This window comes from Pezoporus occidentalis, unplaced genomic scaffold, assembly GCF_034315485.1.
Source record: "Pezoporus occidentalis ecotype Australia unplaced genomic scaffold, CSIRO_AGI_Poc_V1 ctg61, whole genome shotgun sequence".
Lineage (NCBI taxonomy): Eukaryota > Metazoa > Chordata > Aves > Psittaciformes > Psittacidae > Pezoporus > Pezoporus occidentalis.
In genome coordinates, this window is record NW_026915955.1 from 19,193 (window position 1) to 32,260 (window position 13,068).

The 13,068-nt window shown below is 38.0% G+C and overlaps 1 protein-coding gene across 7 annotated transcripts in view; it reads right to left on the bottom strand.

The window, feature by feature from the left end:
• Positions 1 to 713: 713 nt before the first annotated feature.
• The window catches only part of ARHGAP18 (Rho GTPase activating protein 18), a 93,292-nt gene continuing 80,937 nt past the window's right edge, over positions 714 to 13,068 (bottom strand). For 5 of the 7 annotated variants that reach the window (XM_062639681.1, XM_062639684.1, XM_062639679.1 and 2 more), the window contains 3 exons: positions 7,639 to 7,763; positions 5,691 to 5,752; positions 714 to 3,097 (listed from right to left, as the gene is read on the bottom strand). In XM_062639681.1, coding sequence (XP_062495665.1) covers positions 3,006 to 3,097; positions 5,691 to 5,752; positions 7,639 to 7,763 — 279 coding nt within the window. In that variant the 3' untranslated portion in view covers positions 714 to 3,005. Of the gene's footprint in view, positions 3,098 to 4,987; positions 5,493 to 5,690; positions 5,753 to 7,638; positions 7,764 to 13,068 lie in introns of those variants that run through there. The other 2 variants (XM_062639680.1, XM_062639682.1) reach the window with 2 other exon arrangements.

Genomic DNA, 13,068 nt, shown 5'->3' on the forward strand with positions numbered 1-13,068 from the left:
CCCCACTCAAGCATTGTGAACCCTCTCACCATCTCCCAGATATACACTGGAGAATGATTTTTGAGCACAAAACCATCCCTACATGCTCCACAACATTCAGGTAGTGGTATAAGGGGCCACTGCCTGCACCTTCCTTCCTCCCATCCAGTCCTGCAGTGCAGAGTAGCAAGGATACGTCTGGTGCAGCCAAAGGAGCATGGGATTGCACACTAAGAGTTAAATCAATTAATCTCTCAGCTGGTTGGAAAAAAAACCCTGTGGATGTATCTCCTGAGTCATCAGTAAATGGTCTGCTGCCAAATTGCCCAAATAAGGAACCCAAACAGCAATGTCTCCTTAATTATAAAAGATCCTTATCAGCTTACCTGAATGTGATTTGGACTTCCTCCTTGTGCCCTAATTTAAGTTTTTAATTATGAGGAATTAAGAGCCAGTATTTTCAATAAATGCTGAGAGGCTTTGCTGTTCCCTCATATATATCCAGTGTTATATTATGGATTTAGCTAAGGTGTGCTGTGATTGCAGCAAAGTTTTGAACTTTCAGCCCGTACTTCCAATAGGCATTCATACTGCAAGACTCTAACTTACCAATGTCTTTTTCACACACAAAACTACAAAATGCCTACAAAGACATAAAGTGAGAAATTAAAAAATAATCACCGCTTAGTGTCAACTGTGCACGCTTTACTTACAAATATAAGAATTCAAATGAGAAAAGTCAGAAAAAACAACATTTAATTTTTAATTACAAAAGATCTTTTTAAATTAAAAAAGATAATGGCACTAAACCAGAAACAAAGTTATTTAAGAGATCATAGCCACAGGGTGGTTGTAATTTCATACTGAAACTGTACAGCTCTTCCTATCATCTGCACTTTGTTCCTGATTAAAATAACATCTAGAGTTCCAGTAACAAGTAATCTTTTACAGAACTGTAATGTATTATGAAAACACACATAATTTTTGTATTACATGACAAAAAAAACTTAGATTACATTAGATTCATAAATATCTTCCTAAATATTGTACTGGTTTTCTACTCCTTACATGTAAAGAACAGGAAGTGTGGTTTGTTCTACTGACAAAAGTGATTTGTACTACAGGATTCACCCACAGTGGGACATATTGTGCTAACACCACATTGGGGTACTCAACTAGATGGAGCATTGATGGCAATACAGTTCCATTAGACCAACTTCCTATTTTACTCATCCTGCTTTTGAGTATCCTACCACACACTTCTTTTCCGTATGAAGACAGCCTCTGACTTTAAAAAAAAACAATAAATACCTATGCCCCCCAAATTGTTCGTACGCTGTGGATAACTAATAGTAGATGCTTAATTTTTCTATGACCTTTCAGAGTTCTGTTTTACTGCTTATATATAAAAGGGAGAGTTCCAGTGGTTACTTTGGGAACAACAGAGTCAGGGCCTGTGTCCAAAGCTCAGCAGAAAGGCCCTTTATTCCTTTAATCAGCTTTGATCACATTAAAAACAAACAAACAGAAAAAGCAATTCAGTCCTTGATTATATGTAGAATATTCCCTATGAGGTCAATATAATTCTGTGTGCGCACTAAAAGAAAATATTTCATTCCAAGGATACAATTTCACAGTAGTTATTTCAGGTAGTCTGCACACAGCTGTGAGCAGTTAAGCACAGCTGAGTTAGTTTACAAATAAGTTGTAAAGCAGTGCACAAGTTACTGAACCCAGGGTTGCTGTGGGACTGGGGCTCTGGAGCTACAGTCAACAGGTCTTTGTGCTGCAACAAGCCACATCAGCCTACAAATTCATTATCAGTGAATTCCATGGGGAGCTTTCAGCCCTCCTCTGCAAAGAGAAGGATTTGCAATAGTTTGCCGTTGGATTACTCACTTTTTAAGTGGTTTAGAGAGCATCTATCAGCATCAGACAAATCAGAACTTGATTTCTAGCCGCATCCAGGATAGATGAGACATAAAGCTGATGGTAGATAACATCCAAAAAGCCTTATGTGAACTCCATAGTAGACCTTTACATGATTACACAGTAGACCTTTACTAGATTTTGAGTGAAAGGTTTGGTGGTTTGCTACCTATGAAATTCAGACTACAGTTTCCCTCCACAGTTATTTTATTCTTCCTGAAAGTTTCTGTTGTGCTAGTAATTGGCAGGTTTTGGCAGGTCACAAAATCCAATCAATCAGATGTCCAAAAAACCTGAAACCAGTGTATACAGCATAGCTGCATATCATTGCTGGAAAACCTCAACATCTTTCTAACACATGACAATATTCCAGAAAAGACACTGCCAAGAGTGGTGAGCTTTAAAAATGACTCACCTTGTCACATGGTCCTTTAAAAAAAAACTTCAAGAATACAATCAACTGGAATAAGAATTAAAAAAAAAATAATTCAAAAGATCTAGCAAAAAAGTTGCATAGAAAGCATTTTCACAGTTGTTTTGAAACAGTTTTCATCAAACTTTACATAGAGAATGAACAAAATTAGGACTTCCAAAGACAAAATATAATGCATTGCAGTTTTTTCCTGTGAATTTCACACTTACTTGGGAAATTCATATGACTGAGTTTAGGTATTTTTAATACTGTACCATTCAGAAGTGCTGAGTAGGATTTGGTTCTCTAGTGCATTAGCACTGTAAAAACCTATATGAACACACAATTCTACACAAAAAGATTGTAGATCTCTAATATAAAGAGGTTAAACATCTGTTTGAAAAATTAATTCTTCTGATACAAGACCTACCAGATGGGAGGTAGATGAGTGCCATTAAAATATTTAAGGTACTTACTCTAATTTCAAACATGAGTGGGGAAACTGCTATCTCCAAAATTTTTTCTGCAAGTAAAACTGAAAATTTATTGGTAATCACTGTTGGGTTTCTGTCGCTTTTTTCTTTTCCACAGGATAGTTGAATGCTGAAAGGACACACTATCCCTTTGAAACATTCAGCCTTACAAAGTAAGTCCACAGGTTGTTCTTTTACCATTAATTGCCAGCTTAGCTCTGCTTAGGTTTTATAACCCACTCAGCATTTGGATTGAGCTGGTATAGGTCCTTCATGTAGGTATCATCATCAAGGCAGCGTTCTCCTAGAAACAGAAGAGTCATGTGGTTACAACAGTAATGAAAAAGAAAGGAAAAAACTTTCAAACTTCCTGTCACTGTTCTATTCCACTTAGGTTTCCAAGCCCTCCATATGGTATCAAACAAACGTCAATGCAGCTAAAACCCAGAAATGCTCTTACTCTTCCTTATCTGACTTGGAGAGGAAAGGGGGACAGAGGAGGAAGGAAGGGGCTCTGCCACCTCTGTGGCACGTTTTAGGTCAGACTCTTCACACAGACCGTGCACATGGGAGCTCCCCTCTGCAAAGGTTTAGGAAAAAAGGAACAATGCTCTGGCCATTTTGTGGTTAAATCCAGACACTAGTTGCACGGTTGCATAGAAGTCAATTAAAATTTCAGGTTATTTTCCTCTTCATAAATAGAAAGTTTGAGCAAGGTTTGTCCTCCTGCTAAGAAGGTATTACTCCCTATCTGGCCCCTCTTAGTCAGCAGTTCTGCATAGCACTTGTAATGGCTACTGTTTTAAGAGAGAAAAGTAGTTTAGTGTTCTTGGCACATTACAAGCAATTAATTTATTTCTGGTAGCTATGATAAAAATAGCATACACTGATGCATCAAGATCTGTGTACTCCTCCGATTCTCCTCCAGGCAAAGCATTACCTCATGCATTTGCAGCTGTACATCACAGCTCTTCTCCAACTCCACCATGCAAATAGTTGAGGTAGATGGTTTGCATGCTAGACAGATGTTTCCAGCGCATGTGCTCCTGAAGCAGGAGACAAGCAGAGGTGTGATGCTGCAGCTGAGTTTGTCTGACAGCTCTTTGGATTCCTTACACAGAGCAGGAAAGAAGGCAAGACTCTATGCTCAACCAGGCTCAGTCTCCATCTTCTCCCTCTCATCTGCTCTCCTTGCCAGATGGCAGGCTGTATTACTTCCAGGAATTTTGCCCCAACCTACATGACCTGTACCCACACTGCTGAATCAGGCCCTCTCCTCCTCACATGCCTGAACTGCATGTTCGGGCAGTGAGAGCACAGGGACAGTGGTTTGCCATGTCCCTGTCCCGTCCCAGACATGAAGCAATGACAGAAGTCCCATTCAGTGCCCTGAAGCTCTATACTGAGTACTCAAAAAATGTCTAGAGACTTCAGCAGCTCCATCTGCTAGGGGACAGGATTGCAGCATTGCACATATTACAATTATGAACTTAAGTATAAGCATATGAGTGTATCATGAGACTGTCAGGTCTTCTCACTTTTGGGCTACCTCCGTATTTAGTTGGTTGCATTGGGCAGAGAGAAAGGGCAAAGATCAGGAAAGCTGGTTTACTTAAACCTGACGAGCAGGTTAAAGTCAGGAAGTTTCTCCTATCTCAACTGAGACCATTTGTAAGGGCTGATTAAAGTTGAAATTGTCTGGAAGTAAACTATTCAGAGGAAACGTCTAAGCTTTCTGTCCCATATAATTTCATAACAAAACAAACTAGCAACATGCAACTAGCCAGGTATTTTCTCTAAAAGACACAATTTCTGTCACATGTTTAAAGTGACAGTAGGTTCTTCCATTTTCACTGGAATTCTGTTACAAAAACCTTACTTTTATGCAATGATTACATGTCTGTACAATAAAAAAGATATACCCCTCCTGCAAAGAAGTTTTACATCTGGGATCACAACCTGGGATCACAACTACTGTACAGTAAACACAGATACATACTGGATATGAGAACATGGAATACATTAATGTGGCATTCAGTTTAGTAACTTTTTTTTTTTTGCCATCGAACCTGGTAAAACTCCTAAAACATATCTTTTGTTGGGAATATAGGAAAGTTTTATTTTTATTTACTTCAAGTTTTTTGGCTTAGACACACACACACAAAGAAGAAGATTTAGAAGTATTGGGTATTCACAGAATTTTATGACTTCAAATAAAGTTTTATAGGTCACGGTTAATAAAAAAAGTAAATGTAAGCCCAGTCCAACAGTATTTTCTAGTTAGTTTTTTTTTCCAAGCATATGAAAAATACTGTGATTAGAAACTGATTCCCAATGCAAAAATACTTTTGCATTTATTTAAGAAAATTTCAGAACTGTGTACAAAATTATCCTTTGGCATTAACCTTGCTGATCTGCTATTTGCCTTAATCAAGAGGGTCTGAAAGACACAGAGCAGGACAGACTAACTGTTGGAAAATTTTATCACTAGGTCATGTTTCTGGTTGAGCGTTTTTCATCCCAAAGGAACCTGCAAGCAACGCTCAAACTGCAGAGCATGAAGGACTGTAAGCACTCTTATTATGGCTCAGTACAAACTGATGAATAAGATGAACTTCAAGCACCTTCCTATCCAACCTTTCTGTGCTTCTTTACTGTACATACATATCAGGAACATCTGTTAGAGTTGCTGTCTTCCTCTGGGAGAAATAGTAAGAGACTACTAAATATGATGATCACACCAACATTTCTGCTTCCTTCTTTCCAAGGTTAACTGTCTGACTTACTGTCAGGGAGAACTAGGAACATGAATAAAAATGCAACCACAGTGAAGCCCATAGACCATGTGTCAAGGGATCCTATTCTAGCAAAAGAAGTTGTACAGAAGTCGTTCTTACCAATATTTCCTCCTATTTCATAAAGAAAGACCTCTTCTTTCTTGAGTGTTTGGACATTTCCACTGTTGGGAACAAACCACAATGAATTACTATATTTTGAAAGAGCTCATACATCAGCTACTTAGACATGTCTAGGAGAAATTCTGCTAATTAAGATCAAAAGTGTAGTACCTGTCATAAACCTTTTGTGTTTATACTCATTTACTGATACAGCAAGTGAAAAAGAATATCCTTGCTTGCTAATGGAAATAAGTACTCCTGCAAGTGAGCAATACACTACTGAAAAGGTAAAGTAAGAGATATGAAGAAGCTGTGAGGTTTAGAAAAGAATTATAGAATCATAGAATCATAGAATAGTTTGGGTTGGAAAGGACCTTAAGACCATCTAGTTCCAACTCCCCTGCCATGGGCAGGGACACCTCACACTAAACCGTGTCACCCAAGGCTCTGTCCAACCTGGCCTTGAACACCACGCAGCCCTCTCTATTAATAATTCTATTGTTATTAGCAAGTAGACTGGTATTTTGGTTGACAAGAAACTGAACATTAGCCGGCAGTGTGCGCACACAGCCCAGAAAGCCAACCGTATCCTGGGCTGCATCAAGAGTGTGACCAGCAGGTCAAAGGAGGTGATCCTGACCCTTTACTCTTCTCTTGTGAGACCCCACCTGGAGTATTGTGTGCAGTTCTGGTGTCCCCAACATAAAAAGGACATGGAACTGTTGGAACAAGTCCAGAGAAGGGCCACGAGGATGATCAGGGGACTGGAGCACCTCCCGTATGAAGACAGGCTGAGGAAGTTGGGGCTGTTCAGCCTGGAAAAGAGAAGGCTGCGTGGAGACCTCATAGCAGCCTTCCAGTATCTGAAGGGGGCCTATAGGGATGCTGAAGACTTTTCACTAGGGATTGTCATGATAGTACAAGGGGTAACAGGTTAAAACTTAAACAGGGGAAATTCAGATTAGATATGAGGAGGAATTTCTTTAATGTTAGGGTGGTGAGGCACTGGAATGGGTTGCCCAAGGAAGCTGTGAATGCTCCATCCCTGGCAGTGTTCAAGGCCAGGTTGGACAGAGCCTTGGGTGAGATGGTTTAGTGTGAGGTATGCCTGCCCATGGCAGGGGTGTTGGAACTGGATGATCTTAAGATCCTTTCCAACCCTAACTGTTCTGTGATTGTATGATTTATCCTCTGATTTTTCTTCACTGCTGTTGCAAAAGTAAGTATTCTCAAACACTTCGTATTTCTGAAAAAGCCTTATGGTTGGGTTGGAGAAATGACATTCTTGCTGGTTTCAGTTTTCTCGCAACTAGAAGAAGTAAAACGCAGACAGTGAAATAATAAATTCCCCGTATTACAAAGGGGTTCTATTATTGTCACTGCTTAACTGTAATAATATATGTTAAGGCATAGCCTGTAAATAACTTTCTGTCAAAAGTATAAACCCCTAAAACCAGGATTTAGGAAAAAGCAGCTTCTTAATGTCAACTAGTGTATGATATTATTGTTTTAGCATGAATAATTATCTATGATGCACAAATGTTACCTTCTTTTTCTTGTCTAATCTGATTTCTTACTTTGGTCATATACACAAAAAATAGACGTAAATACTTGATTAAAACTTCCCCCTTTCTAAATCGATTTGTATGACTTATGTGTAGCTTTCCTGCTGCCTTGTCCCCAGAAAATTACAAAACTATTCATGACCCATCAGATTAAACAGCAGTTAAGTTTTACTAAGGGCATTTGTGTATTTGTGAAGGCTTTGTGAGCTTTAATGACATAAGGAGCATTAAGTCAATTCCTCAAGCATGTATTTTAATAGCTAATTCGGACGAAATGTTCATGAACTTACCTGGATTTAAGCTATTTTAAAACTTTTCTCTTGATGCAATGTATGAAAAGACACTTCTCCTGAAATGGTAACAAAGCAAAAATGTGTTTGTACCTTTTCTGGCTGAGAAACCTGGCTACTATATCACCAGCTTTCAGTTCTTCTGTCAGCTGTATTGCCATGGAAACTTTCGAAAGATGAGGTGCTTGCACCCGTATCACTCCCTGAGGAACATCAGCCTGCAAAGCAGTAACAGTGTTGGAACAAAGCTGCTAGAAGCTGGCTTTGATGAGCATCTCAAAATACAGTATGATAAGTAACTTAGCACGCTTTTCTGTACTTTATTATCTACTACACTTCACTGCACTGCAGAAAGAATAACTACACAGTAATTCAGTAGATTACATCAGGCCTTCAAATCTTTTTTTAAACTACAGGGAGAACTTTAGAATAAAAGAACGGTAGTGTTTTAATTCTTTTTCAAAGATGTTAAGAATAACAATAACAATTACTGCTGTATTAAGAACACACTTTGGTATGATAAGAAGCATATGAGATTGATATGAAAAGACTTGCGGCAGGCATGAAAGCCAGGCAACCCCCCTTTGCCCCAACTCCCCCTGCCCCACTAAAACTTCCAGAAGAAACTCTTCCGGTTTCATTTAGTCTGAATATCATGCCAAAAAAAAAAAAAAAAAAAAAGAAATCACAAAGTATTCACAGGTCAGTCTACTTTGAGTGATACCTCTTTTCAAATATCATGTCTTTTTAAAACAGATACTACTGCAACTTTCTCTCTCTATTTTTTACTCTCCAGAATATATTTATCTAGTCAACCTGCAGGCCTGACTACATAATGGATTCATATTTTATTTCAACCTGAAAGTCCTTGATGATGAATATCAATCATATTAGTCACAGAGAAGGAGGGTTCCAAAGGATAGTTTTCCTGTTCAACTTGCAGTACGTGACATTAAAAGTTACAAAAGGCATAATTTATTTGTGAATAAGATCCTAATTTCTGTTCCTGGAAATTCTGAGGTAATTTTTCTGTTCATATTACCCTACCATTTATCCAAATGTACTCATTCTGATAGGAAAAGAAATATGAGAGTCTCAGTAGTCAAGGTTGATTATAACAGTTCATTTTCTTCTCCCCCCTGCCCCTCCTCGGCCTATTTACTGCAATTGTAAGGCTGAACATTTCTTCTTCCATAATCAATGAACAAATGTGGGCACCTGTGAATCTAGAATAGCTTCTCTGAAACCATCAGTTAAACGAATATAGAACAAGTATAAACGTGAGCAGAATCAGAAACACAGCTTCCTGAAAAGGCTAAAGGCTCATTACTATACAAGTGATGAGCTGTGGTAAGTAATTTTAACTAAACAATTCTTCTATATCCAGTCTTACTATAAATTGATTTAAAAATACTACATATTATAACTATTTATGTCTAAAGCATTAAGAATCATAGAATAGTTAGGGTTGGAAAGGACCTTAAGATCATCAAGTTCCACCCCCCCTGCCATGGGCAGGGAACACCACACACTAAACCATGCTAACCAAGGCTTCGCCCAACCTGGCCTTGAACACCCCCAGGGATGAAGCATTCACAACTTCCTTGGGCAACCCATTCCAGTGCCTCACCACCCCAACAGTAAAGACTTTCTTCCTTATATCCAATCTAAACTTCCCCTGTTTAAGTTTGAACCCATTACCCCTTGTCCTGTCACTACAGTCCCTAATGAAGAGTCCCTCCCCAGCATCCCTATAGCCCCCCTTCATCAAACTGAGAATGTTCTTTGTAGTAATTAAGGAATCAAAATTTGTAAGACTGCAATGGAGCAAGCTCAAAAAGCAACTTCCTACGTTTTTCCCTACTTTTCTCAAACCTGTTCTTTAAGACCTCCAGCTATGGAAACAGTGGCTGTAGCTGTCTGCTAGGAAGCTAACTCCTGCTTAAAAATCTTCTACCTCTTTCCAAGCTGCAGGGATCCTGCAAAAGGAAAGGGAACTTTTAAGGATGAAATGGTTATTTACAAATATTCCTAACTGGTCTCTCATCAAATTCAGCATGGTAAATTTAAACTGGTTTTCATTTTTGTATACAATTCTGTACCACTTTGTCTCAAATATTTTAACAGAGTTTTTCCAGCCTTCAGCTGGGTAACAGGCTTGTTGAGTTTCTTTTTTTCTTATACACATGCATGTGATAAATGATGTAAAAACCTGCCTGCTTTGAGTAGATGAGAGAAAAAACAAGAAATGTCCACAGAACTGTAACATTATGGTCACAGACAAAAAAGAATAATTACTTTGTATATTCAGACAGTATCATTATTAGCTCAGCTAATGAATGCATTTTGCCACTTTCACCACCTGCATTTACAGAAGAACTCATGCTCAGAAGAACTCTATATGTTCACAGTGCTGAACTATAGACAGAACAGATACTGAGCATCACCTAGCCCATTCACTATGCAAGTTGGTAGGAAAGAAAACATGGCTATAAAACATCTAAGGGCAGAGTCCAGAAGGACCTGTTCTCTCCACAGCACAATTCAAAATACCCAAGTTAGGGCTCCACATCACAACATATAAGCCAAGTACCTATAAGGTAACTGACAACATGCTGAAGGACGGGTCACCTATACTATTTAATCTGTGAGTCCCCTCTCCTGCGTCACAGGCTGTCTCAGGTTTACAACACCAAAACCTCTGGCTGACTTAGTACTTGCACACTTTAAAAACCTGAAGAGAGATACATCCTTACTTCACAGAAAATACACTGGTCTACAGCATTTAGTCTGTAGCAGTCACAGCATCGCCTGTGGGGCAGTCATCTTCTTTCAAAGCGACTTGAATCTAAATTAAGCACAAAAAACCCCAGTGCAGCTGCTTGGCTATAGAATCTGGGGTGGGTTTCTTCCAGATTCTCCTGTTTCATTTTGCATGACACAAATATTCATCTGGCTAGATTAAAAGAGGAATGAAGTGACTATGCAGTATTTTCACTAACAGCTCAGAGGACAGAATATAATATATACTTATTAAATGTAGAACACTACCAAGCAGGAGTGGGGCACAAGCAGTATGGAAAAAAAAACAGGGATTCAAAAGGATCTTGCTACATGGGAGACAAAGTCTGAAAGAAATGCGATACAGCTGTTCACTTTGAACTACAAAGTATTGCACTGAGTCTGGGACAAAGACCTATATAAGGAGAAATTACTTAGCATACAGCAATTTTTTTAGTAAATAATCTGGCACTGCAGTACATAACAAATTCAGCAAGAGTCAGTAACATTATACTGTGAAAATTCAAACAGGTTATGCAAACAGAATGACTACAGGATACAACGGTTATTCTAACCTGTGTTAGATAAGCCCAGTAGCATTGTGTTGTGCTGCTAACATGACTGCTCCTTGTATTGGAACACTAGCAATATACAGAGGAATACAATGACAGATGGTATATATCTGCTGAATGCTAGTAGTTAAATTTCCAGTCCTAAGGGCACCTTTTTTTGCCTGGCTAGAGCATTATGCACCCCCAAAGCAACATAATGACTTAATCCCTGACACTGTCTTGAGGCCATAGGTACACATAGGTATCCTGAAAAACAATTAACCCTCATAAGCCCTCTAACATTAAGCACTCTCTTGTTCAGAGATCTTGCCCAAAGCTTGCTGTAAATGCTATTTAACTTCTATCTTAAACGGGGAAATGTGATTGATAGAGAGGCCTCATCAGAGATAAAATGAAATTTTATCCTCACGAGCTGACTGCATTAACAATACAGATACTGGGGTATTTCTAGAGAGCATGGAAGTGACTCAAGCTCTGTCCACCTATGTTTAAACTCATGGAATGCCACAGCATGTGGTAGAAAACAGCAACTTTCACTCATTTTTTTTTTATTCAGTTGCACACATGATAATTAGTTCTCAGAAGTTTCAAACAGTTTTCATTGGAGTGGGGATTCCTCATAAGTTTGGGTACCTCACTTGCCGTCTAATAGTGAAATGCAGAAACTCCACGGGAAACAATCTCAATTTCAAATTAAGAAAATATAAATTGAAAATTTTGAAAAAAAAAAAAATAAAAAATTCCTTAAAGAATGAAACAATTTTTGACTTGGAAAAATTTACAAAGTTGTCATTCACAATGAAGCCATTTCTGAATATGATTTTAAGAGTAATATATTCTCTGGCACCCAAATTACTGAATGCTTCAAATAAAAATTGTAGCATTTAATTTTGAAGAAAACCCCCACAGATTAAAGAAAATCACTGAATAGTAACTTTACATTTATATTTGAGTAAGAATGTATTACATGAGACTTCAGCCCTAGCTCCCTAGTGGATCAAACAGGCATATTTTACTCTAAAAGACCAAAGGAACTGAACTATAAAAAATAAATCCAAAAACCGGATATTCAACATCAGTTGCCCATTTCAGCTTATTTCCTGTTATTTCTATGTCGAACAGCGGATGGCAGCATTAAGCCTCATCTCATCGTAACTCAGCTGAATTATATTCAAATAATTCTTATTAGTGTAAAACAAATGTCAGTGTTTAATTAGCTTTATTTTTAAATTGTAAGTCCTCATTCTGTGTACAGACTCCTTCATATAAATAGGTATGAAACTAAGGCAAAGTGATGCCTGAGAAATTAATTAATTTTGGACATTAAGAGATGTGTCAAATATTGCATACAAAATGAGGTAGGAACACTGAAATACAAGTCTCCAACAGATACTGCATGCAGCTATCCAAAGGATTCAGCTATCTGCACATTCAAAAAATAAAAAAGGCATACTTGCAAGATCAAACCAGAAAGATTGAGGGACATTACAGCCTATTCATTTGCCATATTCTATTTTTCACTTAACAGCTCTAAAAAGGTCTTTATTAGAATATAAGAATCCTTTTTTGTAACAGTTTGCCATACACATACTTGGTAAGAAAAACGCAGACCATACAGATCAACGCATTTTTACAAGCTACCACAAGATGTCTCTAATTCATCAGAATATTCACTCTTGACTTCAAGCCCACAAGGTATTTTCAATACCAGCTAAATCTGATAAGCATTCATTAGGTTACTAGGACGCACACGTTTGGTGTTACCTGTTCATGTATTAAAATAACTTTGGAATCATGTATTTCAAATGCATTATAATTAAGATTCCATACTGAATAGGGTAATGAGAGCCAAAAAAAATTGTAAATACTAAGTTCATCGAAATCATAAATAATAAACAATTTGAATGTACACAAGATATATTTTTGAAACGTTTTATGTCAGTAGGAACAGTTCCATTAAAATATTTCTAAAGTATGGGAAAAATTAACACTCATGCCACAGGATTTATGGGGTTTTTCATCGTAAAAAAATGCATGAGAGTGTTATGCTGAAAGGCATGCCTTGACATCACTGATGGGTCTGGCAGAACCCATCAGTGGGTCAGTTACCTAGTGGGGCATATATACCTGAGTATATACTATACTGAACTGTAGCGTATATACTCAGGGG